This window comes from Dendropsophus ebraccatus, chromosome 8, assembly GCF_027789765.1.
Source record: "Dendropsophus ebraccatus isolate aDenEbr1 chromosome 8, aDenEbr1.pat, whole genome shotgun sequence".
In the NCBI taxonomy this organism is placed as follows: domain Eukaryota; kingdom Metazoa; phylum Chordata; class Amphibia; order Anura; family Hylidae; genus Dendropsophus; species Dendropsophus ebraccatus.
Genome location: NC_091461.1, coordinates 97,086,301 through 97,105,586, shown reverse-complemented (window position 1 = coordinate 97,105,586; position 19,286 = coordinate 97,086,301). Strand labels below are relative to the sequence as shown.

General features: G+C 41.8%; 1 protein-coding gene across 5 annotated transcripts in view; it reads left to right on the top strand.

Moving 5' to 3' along the window:
* The window catches only part of CACNA1E (calcium voltage-gated channel subunit alpha1 E), a 548,978-nt gene that overhangs the window by 483,770 nt on the left and 45,922 nt on the right, over positions 1–19,286 (top strand). For all 5 annotated transcript variants that reach the window (XM_069981148.1, XM_069981149.1, XM_069981150.1 and 2 more), the window contains 12 exons: positions 12–109; positions 2,126–2,689; positions 4,927–5,189; positions 5,326–5,497; positions 6,300–6,429; positions 7,655–7,714; positions 8,983–9,089; positions 9,583–9,679; positions 12,076–12,236; positions 14,903–15,040; positions 15,143–15,344; positions 16,619–16,783. In XM_069981148.1, coding sequence (XP_069837249.1) covers positions 12–109; positions 2,126–2,689; positions 4,927–5,189; positions 5,326–5,497; positions 6,300–6,429; positions 7,655–7,714; positions 8,983–9,089; positions 9,583–9,679; positions 12,076–12,236; positions 14,903–15,040; positions 15,143–15,344; positions 16,619–16,783 — 2,157 coding nt within the window. The remainder of the gene's footprint in view (positions 1–11; positions 110–2,125; positions 2,690–4,926; positions 5,190–5,325; positions 5,498–6,299; positions 6,430–7,654; positions 7,715–8,982; positions 9,090–9,582; positions 9,680–12,075; positions 12,237–14,902; positions 15,041–15,142; positions 15,345–16,618; positions 16,784–19,286) is intronic.

The following is a 19,286-nucleotide window of genomic DNA, read 5'->3' as shown; positions in this document are numbered from 1 at the left end:
ATTTTCCGTAGGATGAGCAGGAGGAAGAGGAGGCGTTTAACCAAAAACATGCCCTTCAAAAAGCCAAGGAGGTCAGCCCTATGTCCGCACCTAATGCATCATCTGTTGAGTGAGTTAGTTATAAACTGCATATGTTGTTGTTCATGTTGTCTTTTAATATTGTGCAAAATAATTCCGCTTAATACTCCTGTGTTTTAACTATCCCGTGGGCCATTTATACCTTACTACTGTATATAGTGAACCCTCCCTAAGATCACCCCCATACGCAAACAAATTTATTTTGTGGACTATTTGGCCACCCCCATAAATGACATTTTTTATGCAAATTGGTTTCATTGTGCTTTAAAATATAGCCACAAAGAACATCTATATCTAGCAGAGCCACCATTTGCCATATGCCAAATGTAGCAAATGGGACTTTGGGCACTTTTAGGCACCAAGGCCTATACTCAGCAACCCCCTGTAGCCATGCACATGCAACTCTCACAGACATTTTGGATGCAATTTCGTCTGAGGCTTTTATTAACTTTTCAGTGGCTGCCATCAGCTGGGTGACCTAGAATGATTAGAATATCTATATTTTCAGCACTATCTCTTAATGTGAAAAAAACTGGCGGCCCTCAAACTGCACTTCAATCTCAAGTTACATTTCCTTGGCACATATCCAATGACATAGATCCATTTAGTTATAAATAGGAAAGCATCTTCAGTAGATTTTTTTTTTTTTTTTCAGAATTGTATTTTTCTACCAAAGGTCTATTTGGCACAATGCACTTTTTATATTCACCACTAATAGCTGTGGGGTATAATATAAAACTGCTATTAGGAAAATTAGATTTTTGAACCACTTTCAGGTGAAGATTCTTGTTGAATAAAGGGTTTGTCTGGCTTAGCTAACTCTGAGTAATTAGCGTCGAGTTCTTCAATGGGATTTGTAAGTCTGTGAGGCACATTGATTTCAATGGGCATAGTGTAATACTTCACCTCACCTCTAGGGGTGCTGCCTAAAAATTAAACTGCATTTTAAGAGCCATAATATGTTGATCACAAAATTCTATAATAAGTCTATAGTCTTTTTATCAGATGGTGCATTAGATGGTGCATTTTGAACATATAAAAGAGGAAATGTCTCCAAAATATGGAGCCAGAGAAGCATGTGATGACACACAGAGTCCCTCTGGTACCTCCATGTGCATAAGGATTTGATAGCATTAAAAAAGAGTGTAGAGTAATATAAAAGAGTTTGAAGCAATATGTAGCTGTAAGATTCCTCTGGCGTCAGCTTATCTTGGCGTTAGCTTAAGAACAAAGGATCAGGCAGTCAGAATGAAAAAAAGCTTGGAGGCCCCCATATGTATTAGACCATGGGTCTCCAAACTGCGGCCCTCCAGCTGTTGCGAAACCACAACTCCCATCATGCCTGGACAGCTAAAGCTTTGGATTTGGCTGTCCAGGCATGATGGGAAATGTAGTTTTGCAACAGCTGGAGGGCCGCAGTTTGGAGACCCATGTATTAGACAGTGGGCTAGTCTTTAAATTGTGTATTGGGGCCTTTGGGATTCCAAAAGCTTTTCCTAACACAGTGAACGGCTGATGATTGCAGGAACCTCTGGTTTGGTCACAATGATGAGTCATATAATAACATAGTGCCTTATCAGTAACATTAGCAATTACCACTCTGACAGAATGTATTACCTAAACAGTAACAGAATAACACAATATTTGGTGTAAATCTTAACTAACTAATAATTACAAACATGAAACATTGAGATTGAACGCTAAAATTCCTCGCCCACCTTATATTAGTCAAGCCATTTATAACACTGTGTCCAAATATTCAAGAAAAACAAATGAGCTTATTATAAAGTGAACATCCTCTATTGACTTTTAAGTTTTTACTTAATTTGTGTTAATTTTTAGTTTTGTGATTTAGGGAGAAAAACTGTCAGTCTCTAAAAGTCATTTTAGTCCCATGCTCAGGTCCCCCATTTATTATCGCTACAAAGATAAACTTCCCCTCTAAAGGGCTTAATTTATTTGAATCAGTTACAGCTATATATGTACTCTTTTTAGGGGGTATCATTGGCAAAAATTCTAGTGAATGGTTTCTTAATTCTCTGACTAGGAACGACCGCAGAAAACGGCATAAAATGTCCATTTGGGAGCAACGTACAAGTCAGCTAAGGAGGCACATGCAAATGTCCAGCCAGGAAGCCCTGCAGAATGAAGAGCTAGCGGCTCTGAACCCTCACTCTAGTATATATCGTAAGGCTAAAGCATTAGAAGATTCAGCAACAGAAAAAGTAGATGGACAAGAGGAAAAACTGGGAGTCAATCCCGGTGAGAGTGGCATTACCGGTGAAGAAAGCCCTTCTCACAAAAATCTCAGGGAACACTGGAAACAGAGATCAAAACACGGCAATGCTGAACAGAATGGTACAACCCCAGAAGATGCAATGAAGAGAAGGCAGAGCCAGAGAAGAAGCCGTCATAAAAAAGTTAGAACGGAGGGCCGAGATACGTCCAGCACACCTAACAGCACCACTACTAGCCAGGAGGGGGGTCTTGACAAAGAGAATATGGGGGATGCAAAAATACACTCAGATGAAAAAATTAATGGGGAAGCAAAAGAAGTACAAGGTTCTGAAGAGGAGCCACCCAAGGGCTGCACGAGACACTGTGATGAGAGGTACATTTAATTTAGCTAGTTGCTGGCAATTATGAATATAGGGAATTGCATACCGAACAGTTCTCTACTATGCATGGCATTGTTATTCCTTGTATCAATTAAATTGACCAGATTTTTTTTGTGTTTTTAAAGGCTATGGCCACCTCTGAAAACCATTTGCATTCTACATTCTACATTTTATTTAAAAAATGTAGCTTAGTTTCTCTTCTACAGCCCCTACAGTTTGCTGTGTGAACTGTGTTTTATTTCTATAATTTTACAGTCTGTTATGATTATTTCCTGGAAACTGCTTTGCCTATATGAGCTTTCCTGCAAGGATTCTCTCTACCCTGTCCACAATTTGAGCTGGTGTGTAACCCCTTCCATTGCGCAATCTCTCACACTGAGAGCAGAACGTCTATCTGTTGAACTTCTATTTCTCTTTGCTGGCCACCGGGCTGCATTCAGCCTGTTCCTGCAGCCAATACCTCTGTATCGGCTGCAGGAACGTTATTTTTTTACATTGACTTACCATTAGGTGTGCCTGCAAATCAACTAAGCAATCACTTCAATGTAAAGTACGGCCACCAGCCGAGTGTGAGCATAGCCAAAAGGTGTCTAACTTCATGAAAGGGAAATTTGAGACAGTGAAGCAAGTAAAGACATCTTTAAGATACCAAAGTAAACCACGGTGCTAAAAAGCCTTTTTAGGGTATATGCACACTACGGAATCCCAACGGAACACCCATTGCGGATTCCACAGCTCGTACCCGCTTGTGGACTCAGACTCATCTGCGCTGCTATCACAGGCTTCATTCTATGGTTTGCCAGATTCCGCCATCTGCCTGAAGAATGAACCTGCTCATTCTTCGGGTGGACGGTGGAATTTGGCAAACCATAGAATGGAGTCTATGGGAGCAGCAGAGATGAATCTGAGTCTGCGAGTGGGTGCGAGCTAGGGATGGTACGAACCCGAACCCTCGGTCATGATTCCCGCTGTCTGCCCGCTCCGTGGAGCGGGCAGATCCAGCGGGAGGACCGCCTGGAAAACTGGGATACTGCCATAGCCATAGGCTGTATCCCAGTTTTTCAGGCGTTCCTCGCGCTGTATCCGCCCGCTCCACGGAGCGGGAAGACAGTGGGAATCTGCTGCCGAGCGTTCGGGTTCATACGAACCCGAACCTCGGCAGGTTCAGACCATCCCTAGTGGGAGCTGCGGAATCCGCAATGGGTGCTCCGTCGGGATTCCGTAGTGTGCACATACCCTTACCTCCTACAGTCAGTGTTGCCAAAAACTTTTTTACAAAGACTAGGACAGGACTGTGGAGGTTACACGTGGATACCCTAAGCTCTGGTTCGTGCAATTGTACAGTGGGGCATTTTTGGTCATCTTTACTCTTATTTAACTTATTGTCTCCGAAAATTTTTGACATGTTATAGAGGCATGTCAGAAGTTTTGATCTGTGGTGGTTCAGGTGACGGGGCTTCCAAATTAACTGAAGAAGAGCTTAGCTGGGCACTGTACCTTCTCGCACACCAAAGATGGCCATAAAATGTCTATGAGTCTGTTTTCAGCTAGCAAAGAGACAGTGAGAAAATGCAGTGCTAAACTCAGCATTGCTCCCTGTTCATTTTACAGATCTCTGGGGATCTCAACACTTGAAACTATGACTGTTTCCAGAGAATGACACTGTAAAACTACACAAAAGATGTTTTCTTTGACTCCTTATAATCAGATAGGTGGGGGATCAGCTCTCACCCCTATTTTTTATCAACTGACTAAAGGGGCTGTGGGGCCTTAGTGAGTGCCCTTCACTTTTTACAAGTACCATATTTTTGTAATGGCTTAGTCTGGTATTCCAGCTCGGTATTTTTCAAGTATATGAGAGTGAGATGCACTAAGCTGCAATATCAGGCATTAAAAAAATGCAGAGCTTTACCAGGTAAACAACGTTGGGGAAATAACACTCATTTGAGCACTATGCATCTTAAGCCAGTGTATGAGCCAGACCAATGTGATATTGATTACATATCGAATATACAGTAGCAGTCCCAGAAAGCCCCATCTCTCTTTTTGTCTCACCTACTGCTTTTTAGTAGCTTGGAGTTGCTCAACTAAATGCACTGATCTAATATGTTGTATTAGCCACAAACTCTTGCGTTATCGTGTCTTTCCTTCATTCACCTTCTTCACCTATAGGTATTCTCACCATTATTTTCTCTTTTTGCTACTTCACACCATTTGTTTGGCGTGGAAGAAATGACAGGACAGTGGGATGTGAGGGCACTGGTCCCAACACTGCTCCTTTGCAGGAACTGAACCATGGGAAGAACGGTAGCCCCCCAGATATGGATTGCAGCGAGCAGGCCTTACTGGGCGGTCTGCGAAGTCAAGAGGAAAGCCCCAATCCCACCAGCTGTAGCTTGGCTGATGTGTCTAGCAGCACAGAGAGGATAACGGAGAGCACAGTGATCACCTTACCAGATGCGGGGATGCCTTCCGACTGCACCGTGGTACAGAGTGAGGACTCGTCTAGCTGTCTGTGTTGTCCTATGACATTGTTATTCCATTTACTGATATATACTTTATGCCTATCTTTCTGCATTCAGTACTATCTCTCATGTATTCACCATTGATGTTTTTCTTGCTACTACAGTGAATGAAGGAAGAGATGGAGAGGTTTCTCTTGTATCTCAGGAACAAGAAAAAGATGAAGAGGAAACTGATGATGGAGAAGAAAGGACAGTGAAACGAAAAGAAAAACTTTTAGAGTCCCCCAAAGCCATTGTACCATACAGCTCCATGCTTATCTTCAGCTCCACCAACCCGTACGTCTGTATCTTACACTTTGCATTCCGCTAATAAACTTGGTGAGGGAGGTAGTCCAGTTCCTTAATGGCTCTAAACTGTGAGGGTCCTATTGCACAAGCTGACTATGGCCCAATCATTTTAGCAAACGAGCGCCGATTTACTAGTTTGGCGCTCATTTACTGGACCTATTACATGGCCCGATAATTGGGCAGTAAGGGCTACATTGATATCATTAGCGATGTCCATGCAGCCCTTGCCCAAACACCTGTTACATTACCTCTCCCCTCTTCCGGTCTTCTCTCCTGTACGCCGCAGCTTCCTGATCCTGGCGGCAGCAGCGTCTGAGCAGCATGTCAGCTGACAGGCCGCTCAGCCAATCACAGGATGGGACTGCTGCGGCCTGTGATTAGCTGAGCGGCCTTTGAGCTGTCAGGCCACTCATACACTTCAGCCTCCAGGACCCGGAAGCTACAGAGTACAGGAGAGAAGACTGGGAGCGGGGAGAGGTATGGCAACAGGTGTTTGGGCAATTGTTAGCCATTGGCCGTGCATCGCTATTACACATAGCAATGCACGGTTGGTCCAAACCTAAACAAACAATCAGCTGATGATCATTGTCATCAGCTGATCATTGTCTGTATCACACAGAGCAATAATCGGCCAAATCAGCCTAATATGGCCGATTATCGCTCCATGTAATAGAGCCCTGAGTCTCAATACCAGTAGTCTATATGAGGAGGCTCCTGGTATGGACAGCTAAAATACTTCAACAAGGGCAAATCATTCTCCTCATTTCCAAACATCTCTTTTTATCTTCAGAATAAGAAAAGTATGCCATTACATTGTGAACCTGCGATATTTTGAGATGTGCATCTTACTGGTGATTGCTGCCAGCAGTATAGCCTTAGCAGCTGAAGACCCTGTGTTGACCAACTCTGATCACAACAAGGTAAGTTATTTTGCGATAAGGTCTATCTGTACTTTTTAAAGAGCACTGGGGCACCCATAAGGAGCACTGTGTGCCCCTGGCCAGCCCACTCCATTCATTATCATTAGAAAGGGCCGGTTGGGCGGATCGGTGCTATGAGAACAGGCAGTGCTCCTAACCACAGCCCCAGCTCTCCTAACAGTCTCACCGAACTGCGGAGCAAAGGACTAACTGCTCCGGAACAGCGCAGAGGACAAAGATAAGAGACATACAGTACCTTCTTCCTCTGTGTCTTCTGTGCAATAGGGGCATATCAGCAGGTTAAATTTATCTAACCTGCTGATAGTTCCCTTTTAACATTGGCGTTATGGTGGTTTCAGTATTCGCATTGCTGTTATTGAGCCCCTTAGAGCCCTGCTCCACAGTGCAAAGCTATTTGTCATTCTCTCTGTTTCAGGGGGTAAGACCAGAGCAGGGCTGTTTGTCAGTAGTACACATACAGTAACGTCATTCCCCTTGCTTGGCTGACCAATCACAGGACACAGTAACTCCTCTTTGCTGGATATTGTGCTAGGGGATGATTTTTAGTTTGTTACTATAGATGGCATGTGGAGGAGAAAGGATTACTGATGCACTGGGATTGCAAAGTGCTATGTAAGCAGAAAGGAAAGTAAAAGCAGCGGTACTGATGTTGATCATAATGAGACTACCGACTAAACGGAGGTAGGAGCGAAAGATTACATTCAGGAGACAGCACCATGTACGTATAGTAGTACGCACAAGTATTTACACAAGGTACAGTTGCTTAGAACATTGTGGGTGGTCAGAAATGAGAATGAAATTTTATTTACTTAGTGTGGGTCCTCTGGAGGAAGTGGACAGGCTTACAGATTGAAGGAGCACAACCCACACCTTCTTTGTTTCTCCTGTGAATAGTATTAGCTAAGCCACAACCTCACTGCCTGTGTTCGGCCTTGGTGTCTTTGTTACAAGAGCCAGACTAAGCCTAGCAAAAGGCAGAGGACAGCAAATTATTAGAAGTGATACAACCAGTGGCCAAGGCTATCACATGGAGAGAAGTTGTTTGAGACGACAGTGACAACTTAAAGCAAATGTTCATTCAGGTACATTCGCTTTAAGTATTACCCATGTATACAATGCTCGGGAAAGCCGGTGCCACGGTCCTCTTTTGAACACCTGTGTCACAAGTTCTTAACATTTCAACTTGTCTATTTATTTCATACAGGTTCTTCGGTACTTTGATTATGTTTTTACTGGAGTCTTCACCTTCGAGATGGTTATTAAAGTAAGAAACTCTCAAGTATTTTTTGTTAATATGGAGACCAACCTGTATTGTACATTGTAAAAAAATGCCAGTGCATTCATACCCATGGTCTTTGCACCAAAGAAGTTTACTATTGGACAGTTGATGAAGAACTGATATATACTAAATGTTGCCAAGTGTTTCCTAAATATTAAGCATTTACTTTGAATCAATGATGATCTATAAAATAGTAATAATTCTTAAAGCGAATGTACCAGTACATTCGCTTTAAGATTTTGACATGGATAGAACGGCGCTGGTGCGGGGAAGCCGATACCACCGTCCATTTTATGAACCACGGCCTGGTTACGGCATGTGGCAGAGGTTTCCTCAAACTGGGGACGGGCCAGCCTGCCTTCAGTGCTTCCCCCCTGGCCGATGCCCACAAATAGAATGGCGCCGTATGTGGGAATTGGGACGCAGTTCACAAAAAAGGACAGCGGCACTGGCTTCCCCAGTCCCAGCACCATTCTATCCATGTAAAAATCTTACAACGAATGTATTGCTGGTGCATTCGCTTGAATATACAAAATCCATGTGGCTGTAAAGAGTAAGAGGAACTAAGCAGATTTATATAAGGTTTTGTGGGAAAATATTCAGTAGAATTCATATTTTTTTTTATTTAAACATCTAGTGCTTTTAGGCTTTGACTGTCAATCATTGACTGGGACTGCCCACTCAACAAAAGTTTACATGAATAAATGACAAGTTTTACTGGCTCTTTCTCCACAAAACTATATGTCAATCTGCTCATAACCTGCTGCTCTATAACATGCTGGTCTGCATTGTCAGTGTGACAGGTTTCCTTTTAAGCAAATGTGCCACCAGGTACATAGCTTTGTGTTTTTTACATGAACAGACCAGCGCAGGGATGCTAGTATGGTCCTTTTTTTGAACTGCTGCCCGCTGACCCCCAGTGTGACAATCTTTCCTCCCCTCTGTAAAAAAAAGCTCCATTGATTCTTATGGAGCCACGTCACAGAGGGGAGAGGGATTTGTGACACTGAAGGCTGGCAGGCCCACCCCCAGTGCTTCATGCAAGGTCAGTGCTTGGGAATAGACCAGTGCTGGGCGTGGGAACCAGACGGCTGTTCAAAAAAGCATACTGCCAGCAGTGACGCTGGTCTATTCATGTAAGAACCACAAAGCAATGTACCTGGTGGTACATTCGCTTTAAGAGTTCCTTTATTTACTGTAACTTTATTTTAATACCCATCCGCCTAATTTTTACACATTTACCTTCTGTATAGATGATAGATCAAGGTTTAATTCTACATGATGGCTCCTACTTCCGTGACCTCTGGAATATCTTGGATTTTGTGGTAGTAGTGGGGGCCCTGGTGGCTTTCGCCTTGTCGTAAGTACTTAAGCCTACTATTGGCTTTTGTTCTTTTAAATCCTAAATGCCATTGTAGCGAATGTTAACTTTACCCTGAGTAATTCTCACCTAGTGCCTTCTCTCACTTTCTATCTCCCTTCTGTCTTCATTTCTTGGAACACACAGGAATGTCTTGGGGTAAATATAAGCTTATGTTTTGCAGAACCAACCCATATACGTCACATATAACACTGTAGACTGGCATTGTCAGCTGTTACGTTTCTGTCAATGTAATCCTAGGAAGAAACTATTCCCAATGTGGCCTACAGAATTTTCCTGTATTATATCCATACAATACATTTCATGCTGCCCATCCTACCATGTAGCTGGGGAAATGTAGACTATGTCATTGCATTGTGTCGGATGTAGATATTTCTGGCAGTCATCATGTCTGGATTTATCATGTGAGAGGAGAACTCATTTCATTCTTCCCTTCCCATTGTTTATGATTTACTTGCCGTATATCTCTTAGGACTAACAAAGGCCGGGACATCAAAACAATTAAGTCTCTGCGTGTTCTGCGAGTGCTGCGTCCGCTCAAAACCATCAAGCGTCTCCCAAAGCTGAAGGTAACAAGAAAGAAAGTCTCAACAAAAGGATTTAAGGAATTACTTATCAAAGTCTTGCAGCTTCAAAGACGGGCCGGAGCTTGTGCCCTAGGATAGATTGCTTTATATGGGAATCTTCTCCAGCGATAAGTCTGCCATAGTGGTTGTGCTTGAATTGTAAACTGGGATACTCTAAATCCAGTATGCCCAGGAGGCTCTTTATCGGGCTGGTTCGGGTGACCCCGTTTTGTCATATGAGTCTGCACAGTATAATGTATAAAAATTTTAAAGCATATTGGAGCATATTTACCTTAAAAAGAGTGGGGGGAAAAATCCAGCAAATAATTTACCCATTTTCTTCTTGTGAAACCCTGAACTTTAGATTTTTTTTCACTGTCCAGAGTCAGATACTGAAACATGTTCTTTTTTTAAAATCTGTAATAGGGATGGTCCAAACCGAGTTCGGTTCGGGTTCGTACGAACCCGAACCCTCGGTAATGATTCCCGCTGTCTGTTCGCTCCGTGCAAACTGGGACACAGCCATAGCCATAGGCTGTATCCCAGTTTTCCAGGCATTCCACCCGCTGTATCCGCCCGCTTCACGGAGCGGGCAGACAGCGGGAATCTGATGCCGGGCGTTCGGGTTCATACGATCCTGAACCTCGGCAGGTTCGGACCATCCCTAATCTGTAATATACTATATATATATATATATATATATATATATATATATATATATTTACATATTGCTTCTACTCTACTTTCATAACAGCATTTACAGATATACTTTATAGCAGCTTTGTGGACATTGAAAGCATAGACTTGAGCTGACCCATTGACCTCTATAGGGGAGTTTTCTAACCATGCTATGTGACCTGTACAGAGTTCAATGTGTTGGGAAGGGGAGAAGGGAAGCTGTGACCATTACTTATTGTGGATGGTTGATCTGGTGTTATATACATATAGAGAGAGGTGTCACCTTTTATTGTATTCCCAGCTACAATAATGAGAATAATGTTGAAATCCTAACCCCTACCCCTAAGCCTACCCTAACCCTACCCCTAACACTACCCTAACCCCTAACCCTAACCCTAATGGAAAGTGCTAGCTTATTGTTAGGTTTAGTGGCCAGAATGAAAACTGCAAAAATATTTTAAAATATTGATTGCAAATGAAAAAAAATCACCCAAAAAATGTAATTTAAAGTGTAACTGTCATTTAAGGTGACGTTTCAGGATGTGTTGTCATCTCTGTGTATATGAGGAACATCACTATATCTGGTAATTCTATCACCAGTATTTGCCATCCCCCCTCCCCCCCAGTTACCATACTGCAGTCTTCATCCCTGTGTCTGCTTTGCCTATGTGGATGTGGATGCAGACTAGCCTCTGTGATGCCTCCTACAGTATACACTATATACAGTATACACACTAAAAATTAGATCCTGCAATCTCACCTCACTGTAGCAAAGCTTCAGAAATGAGCAGTGTAATATGTGAATCTAGTATTTTATCTTGCCAAAAAGCCTGCTCTATCATCGCCCTCTGTGTCTCTCCCTTCCATAGGCTTTAATGGGCAGTGCAAACCCATCTTCACTCTGCAGACTTTAGTGTAGAACAATACTAGGTTAGAAAAGCCATATTTTACTCGTATTTTACTGCCATGTTTTTATTTTACCATGTGTGAATCTAGCCTGTCATTAATGTGCTGACTCTTTTTTCACAACAAAATAAGACACTTCAACACTCCACTTCTCACTGTAACAGACTTATACTGTTATAGCTTTGACAACTTTTATTTAACATTGACACATCCAGATAGTATTAAAGGGGTTGTCCAGGGACACAAAACTCCATGGAAGGAGGTTAAAAAACAAAAAAAACTATACTTACCTATCCCACTGCCCACTTCTTCAGTCACAATGCCTTCCATTCTCCAGTCCACTTGGCCTCATCTTACTTCCTGTTAAATTGTGACCATTTTGCAACTGCCCCATTCAGCTGATCAGTGGCCTCTGTGGTGCCCAATCTCAGTCACTGATTGGCTGAGCAGGCAGTTCCTGCATGAATGCAACATCACAGAAACCAGGAAGAAGCTGAGTGGACCGGAAGCTACCATGACTGCATCTGCGGGGGAACAGGGCTGGTGAGTATAGTGTATATCTTCTTAATAATTTTGATTATACAACTGGCTGCAGATATTTTTCCCAGACAACCCCTTTAGGAAAAGACTAAATAGAACATGTAAAACTTGACAGATGAGAGGGCAACTGAAGGACTTACAGTCGGCATGTTGTATGTACGTTAGTATACAATTGTATGTAATGGGAAGTAATAACATCTACTCTTTAGTGGTGGTTCATATGAGCTTTCTTTTACTCTTGCACGAGAAAACTGAATCTGTGATCTTCTCCCCAGGCAGTGTTTGATTGTGTGGTTACTTCTTTGAAGAATGTCTTTAATATCCTCATCGTGTACAAACTCTTCATGTTTATATTCGCCGTCATCGCTGTTCAACTCTTCAAGGGCAAGTTCTTCTATTGCACAGACAGCTCAAAGGATACAGAGAAAGAATGCATGTACGTCTTGAGAATTAATGTGTCTCTAGGGATGTGGTCCTCCTCCTCAATGCAACCAGAAATGCACAAGGAAATTCATATACATAATTCTCACATCAATGGATCATTCCATTACTGCCCATCTACTGCACATCATGACAAGGGCAGACCATAGACTGTTGCAAAATTAAACACGGGAGTGAGGCCAAATATTATATTTTTATAGTCTTAAGTAACAGATCTCTACTTAAACTTATGGAAAAATGTTACAGATTGGTCATCTGAAATAGAAATTGCAGAGAGTACAGTAGATAAAAATGTAAATTTGCATATTGCTCTTTGACAAAAAAAAAGTAATGCACCAAGAAAGCATTGTTAGAATCGAACTTTATATGTGTGAGTGTAATGATGATATATATGTAGGTAATTACAATATTAGAGTATGTGCACACTAGGGAATCCTGACTGAAAACCCCTAGTGGATTCCGCAGCTCACACCCGCTTGCGCACTCACAAACAAGTTCATTCTGCGGAGTCTGCAAGCAGGTGTGAGCTGCGGAATCCACAATGTGTTTTTTTGTCGGGATTCCTTAGTGTGCACATACCCTAAGATAAGTTTAATGGAAAAAACTGTACAATAGAGAAGAGGCTCTAGTACCCTGTCGGAACTCCATCTAGCCTGGATACAATATGAGATGCGGTTGGGCATGGAGGATATTGTCTTCGTAGGGCATCTTATGGCACATTTGCCCACAGATGTAGTAGCTGGTCCTGTAATGTAGAACCTGGATACTCTTAGGCTCTGAAGCTTGCTTGCCATAAATGCTCCGCTGGTGATAAATTTGGTGACCCCCGGAGGTGTTACAATCTGGGGGGACACATTACTAGGAAACTCTTGCAGGAAAGCAATCATAGTTAACACAGTGGTTATGTATTCTGGAGTTTTCTGGGGCTTTATCATTGACAACTTTTTTATTGACCACCAATATCAACGTCTGGCACCCTCATGATTATGTAAGTAAGGACAAGGTGTTTAAGCAAGTGCTGCAGCTAAATCATTACCAAGCACAGGTTTGTAGGAGCTGTGTCTAGTAGTGAGTTTAGCTTAAAGTGTCACTGTCGTGAATTTTTTTTTTTTGCAGAAATCAATAGTCCAGGCAATTTTAAGAAACGTTATCATTGGGTTTATTAGCCGAAAAATGTATTTTTATCATGACAAAGCAGTTTGAAGCTCTCCCCCCTGTCTTCATTGTTCTCCTATGGAGAGAGCTAAATAAAAGACCAAAACAGGACAATAAAGAGTTAATCTACAAATACCTCACCCTGTATCTCCTCACAGTCAGCACTGACCTCTCTGACCTCTGATTACAGCTGTCACCCAGCTCCGTGCCTGTAATCCTCTGTTATCTGCTTTCTGCTGTCGGCTAACTCCCTCCTCCCTCTTCCCCCCTCCCCTCTCTATAGAACAGACTGGGTATGTCTGATGCAACAAGTCACAATTTCCAGATTTTTTGCAGTAGATGGAAAAGAGGAGGGAGGGGGGGGACCTGGGAAAAGGCTTTTGTAATTGGGTTTATTAGCCAAATATACCATTATCTGCATTTAAAAAATACAGATAATGGCATATTTGGCTAATAAACCCAATTACAAAGTTTATTAAAATCACCTGGACTATTGATTTCTGCAAAGCAAAAAAATATGACAGTGACTCCTTAAACCTATTCATTTGAATGGGATTGTGCTGAGCTAAACTGCACTACCTATCTTCTTACCTTATGTGGTTTCCTTATGTGGACTCAACAACCCCCTTATCTCCTCTAAGTCCTGCAATTTTCATGAAATTCAATCCTATAAAAATATGCAAATAAGCACTTTTGGAGCATTGGGGCCGTTCCTTGGCCCCCCAGAGCACTGTTTAGCCTGTTGGCTTTTAGTCGAACCTGCTGATAGTTTTCCTCTAAATATAGTAGCCAATACACAGTAGTGGGGAGGCATTTGGTGGTATGGCAATTGAGATAGAAAACCTGGGACCAGGTGATCATTTGTTCACCCAATGCTCATAACTTCATGAAATGTCAAGTAGCTGTAATGGTATAACACATTTTGACCCACGGCAATTTACCGTGAACATTTTTTTAAAATTAAACATTATAAAATATTTTATTATTGTAATATTCTAAAATTTCATGAACTTGTGATCAACTCAATGGAGTTTGAGAGTGCCATCAAGGGAGGAAAGCAAGTGAGCATCTGGTCCCAGATTTTTCATCTTTATATACAAAGGACAGGCCATCAGCATAAGGATCCTGGAAAACCCCTTTGAGAATAAATAAGTTCCTTGGTCCTAACCAAAGGCTCTCAGCAAGGATTGTACTTAGAATGTAGGGACACTAAAAATTATGGCCCTCAAGACTTTCTGTTATGGTAACCAGACTAACAAAAAGTTGTAGGAACAAAAGACAGTACAGATTCTGGAGACTAATGATTCTGGACAGTAGTGATAATACATGTCTTTTGCACAGGCAGGGACTCATAATGTTCTTAGGTCGAGGCTAAAGTTCTATATAGAAAGTAGAGACAGTGTATAGATAGATTTTCTTACCTGCTTGGAGACCTCTGATATTGAACAGTTCTCTACGCTGGATACAGGATGTCCATGCTCACCATTTCTGTTTTTTATCTATCAGAGGAAGCTACATAGACCACGAGAAAAACAAGATGGAAGTAAAACGGAGAGAGTGGAAGAGACATGAGTTCCACTATGACAACATCATATGGGCGCTTCTTACCCTCTTCACAGTGTCTACAGGGGAGGGATGGCCTCAGTGAGTATTTGGATTACAAAGCCAACTATGACTATTGCCTATTGATGAGGAACCCTATTTCTATGGGACTTGTATTGTTTACTGTTTCTTTTTTGTCACTAGAGTTCTGCAGCACTCTGTGGATGTGACGGAAGAAGATCGGGGCCCAAGCCGGAGCAACCGCATGGAGATGTCAATTTTCTACGTCGTCTACTTTGTGGTCTTCCCCTTCTTTTTCGTCAATATATTTGTGGCTCTTATTATCATCACGTTTCAGGAACAAGGAGATAAGATGATGGAGGAATGCCGGCTTGAAAAGAACGAGGTGAGGCTTATCTAGGGGGCTTAATCAGCTCATGAGGGTTTATAGCCGTCTGATGCAATTTTTCTTTTAAATGAGTATATTTCCAAAAATACAGGAGACTCCGGGGAACAGAAGACTAATCCTTCTTCTAATTAATGAAATCTCATATATCAAATAGGACTCAAGCCCCATTAATTATAAAAGCTTCTTCATCTCTACAGAAATTTATTTTCATTTAATTTCTATGTTAACTGGCTTAAAGGGTTTGTCCCACATATAAATATCGATTCATACTGTTAGGTCACACAAAGGATGATCATTTTTCAATTAAATTTTATAAAATAGTTCTCATGTCTAGAGATCACATGTCCATATTGGTTATGATGCCCCCTGGTGTTCTTTTGATTACCGCTCAGTACTTCCACCTTGTCTGTCCAGAGCCGGTGGTCACACGTGCTCAGTAGCTTAGGACATGCAAGACATAGCATGATAGAAACATAGAAACATAGAAGATTGTCGGCAGAAAAAGACCACTGGGTCCATCTAGTCTGCCCTTTTAGTATTTTCTTTCTTATTATCTTAGGATAAATATATGTTTATCCCAGGCATGTTTAAATTCTGTTATTGTAGATTTACCAACCACCTCTGCTGGAAGTTTGTTTCAGGTATCTACTACTCTTTCAGTAAAATAATATTTTCTCACGTTGCTTTTGATCTTTCCCCCAACTAACCTCTCACTGTATCCTCTTGTTCTTGAGCTCAGTTTTTTTACTAAAAACACTTCCCTCCTGAACCTTATTTAGTTCTTTAACATTCTTAAAGTACCTTAAGTACCTTTCCTAAGATGGTTTATGCCTCACACCCTCAACCATTTTTGTAGCCCGTCTTTGGACCCGTTCTATTTTATCAATGTCCTTTTTTAGGTGAGGTCTCCAGAACTGGACACAGTATTCCAGATGTGGCCTCACCAGAGCTCTATACAGCGGGATCACAATCTCCCTCTTCCTACTGGTTATACCTCTAGCTATACACCCCAGCATACAATTTGCTTTCCCCACCGCCTGGTTGCACTGGTGACTCATTTTAAGGCTGTCAGAAATCACTACCCTTAAATCCTTCTCTTCTGAAGTCTTTTCCAACACAGTACTGCCGATGTGATACTCGGATAGAGGATTCCTCTACTTTACACGGCACAACAAATCAAGGGTCCCGGGCTGAAAAACAATCCATATGAATCGTGATGCAGTGTATACTTACTCTCTGTATGCTGAGAAATGTGTAACCTTGTTTCGTAGAGAGCCTGCATAGACTTTGCTATAAGTGCCAAGCCTCTAACCCGCTACATGCCACAGAACCGTCATACCTTCCAGTACCGTGTGTGGCATTTTGTGGTCTCCCCATCTTTCGAATACACCATCATGGCTATGATTGCCCTCAACACTGTGGTGCTTATGATGAAGGTAAGGATGCAAAGCCTTTGTTTCCTCATACTTTCAATGACATGTGCATAATAGAAGACTCATCTTTTTTTAACCATTGCCTTGTATATTTGCACATGTTAGACTCTACAATTCAGTGCCTTCTTATCAAAGAAAAGATAAATATCAACCTTAAAGGGGTACTCCAGCGGAAATATTTTTCCTTTAAATCAACTGGTCTCAGAAAGTTACTCCTATTTAAAAATCAGCTGCTGTATGTCCTGCAGGAAATGTTAGTTTCTTTTCAGTCTGACACAGTTCTCTCTGCTGCCACCTCTGTCCATGACAGGAACTGTCCAGAGCAACAGCCAATTTCCATAGAAAACCTTTCCTGCTCCGGACAGTTCCTGGAGATGTCAGCAGAGAGCACTGTGTCAGACTTCAAAGAAAAAAACATTTCCTGCAGGACATACAGAAGCTAAAAAGTACTGGAAGATTTGAGATTTTTAAATTGAAGCAAATTACAAATCTGTAAAACTTTCTGAAATCAGTTGATTTGAAAGAAAAAAAAATTCACTGGACATCCCCTTTAAAACAGGTTTCAGTGGGGCAAAACCAATTTTTTCAAAGTAAATTTTTAAAGGTGTTACCCAGGATTGTAAAAACACAACTACTTTCATTCAAACAGCACCACCCCTGTCCTCGGGTTGTGAGTGGTATTACAATTCCGCTTTATTCACGTCTATAGAGCTGAGACGCAAAACCAACACCCAAACTAAGCACAAGGTTGGAGCTGTTTAGAGTAGAAAGAGGCCATATTATTCTAAGTCTGAGAACAGATCAAACAGAAGTGAATTAGTCATTTATTTATTTTTTTGATACTTTTTGTGGATTTTGTGGATGTTTTGTAGATTCCTATGAAAAAAAAAATGCCATTGTAATTTTCTGAGCGAAACTACCGAGGTAGCATCCAAAACAGCTGCTATAAGGCCAGCAGCGTGGGTCGGCTTTAGTTGAGGCACATTTAGGCAGGGCTTGCATTTTTACATCCATATTACAACCACACCTTTTCCCATCCACCTAAATTAAATAGCAAAATCTCTATATAGAAGTATAAATTTTATGGCTTATGAGTGTGGTCTGTATAGAAGTTTTGCAGACTTAGCCCTGAGACTAAGATGTATTGGATTACTGTCCTTTAAAGATATAAAAAGCAACCTGTTGCATATTATGTGGCACTTATTGGAACGTTTTGGAAGTGTTGGTATAGCTGTGGGCTCATTGTTGTTACTGCTGTCCTCTGCCAATCAGTGGCCGTTGTGACTAGGCTTGATCGAACATCGGGAAAAGCTAGGCTTGATCTAACTCGAACCTAGCCGGACCTTCTGCATTTGATTGCTGATGTCTTCACGGTCTGTGCAGAAGGAGGAGACATCCCGGGAACCGCCTGGAATTCTGGGATTTAGCCTAGGACCGAGAAGACATCAGCAATTAAATGTGGAAAGTCTGGCTAGCTTTCCCGATGTTCGATCAAGCCTAGTCGTGACACCCAGCATATAATTGATCTGGCCATTGGGATTCCCTGTTGGGGCACGGTGTTGCCGGGAACACCCGGATGTGGGAATGGGACTAGTTGAGCAAGTTAGTAAACAGGTTGCTGATTTAAGAACTGCCAGTGAGCAGAGTGTCGCCTTAGAGGGGCCAATGCTTCATGTTTGGTGGCACATGGGAGCCAAAGTTTTCCAAGTGCCGAGTGCCTTGAGTGATAGTGTGCCACCATAACAGCCTGACCAGAAGATAGCAGCCCAAGAGTCAAAATGGGTTGCCAGAGTAAGGGTCCTATTACACAAAGCGATTTAACAATTAACAACTAACGATAAACAATCGCAAACGAGTTTATCGTTAACCTAAAAATCGTTCACCATATTACACAGAATGATAGTCGCTAGTTACTACGATCGTTATTGCGATCGTTACTATGATCGTTTACTTCACCTGATTCCAGCAAAACAATGAACAACGTGCAATTACACTGAACGATTAGCGAAAAAAATGCAAAACTACAGCGAACGAATGTGGAATTACAGCAAACGATTAATAAAGATTTTAGGTTCAGATCTTAATCAACGATCAACGACATACGAACGATTTTTCGATCGTTGCCTGCAATTATTGTTTAAAATAGAACCATATAATGATTTTTCACACGATAATCGTCTCGTGTAATAGGGCCCTTACAGTCACCTAAAAATTTTTTTAACCTGTCACAGACATGGCAATTTTTTTATTTCAATTTTTTTAACGGACAGCTACTCCCAGCTGTATATAGAGATCTGTGGGAGTCTCAGCACTGAGACCCCAAATGATTAAAACGTTTGCCATGTCAACAGTCTATGGAGCCTGACTTCTGCAACAAGTTGGATCAAGCAGCAAGCCGGGGAGTAACACACACAAATCCACTCTTCTCCCAAAACTCCGATAGATTACATTTTTTGACATGTCTGTTTGACCATGTACATATGTTTCTGACTGCCCCCTCTCAATG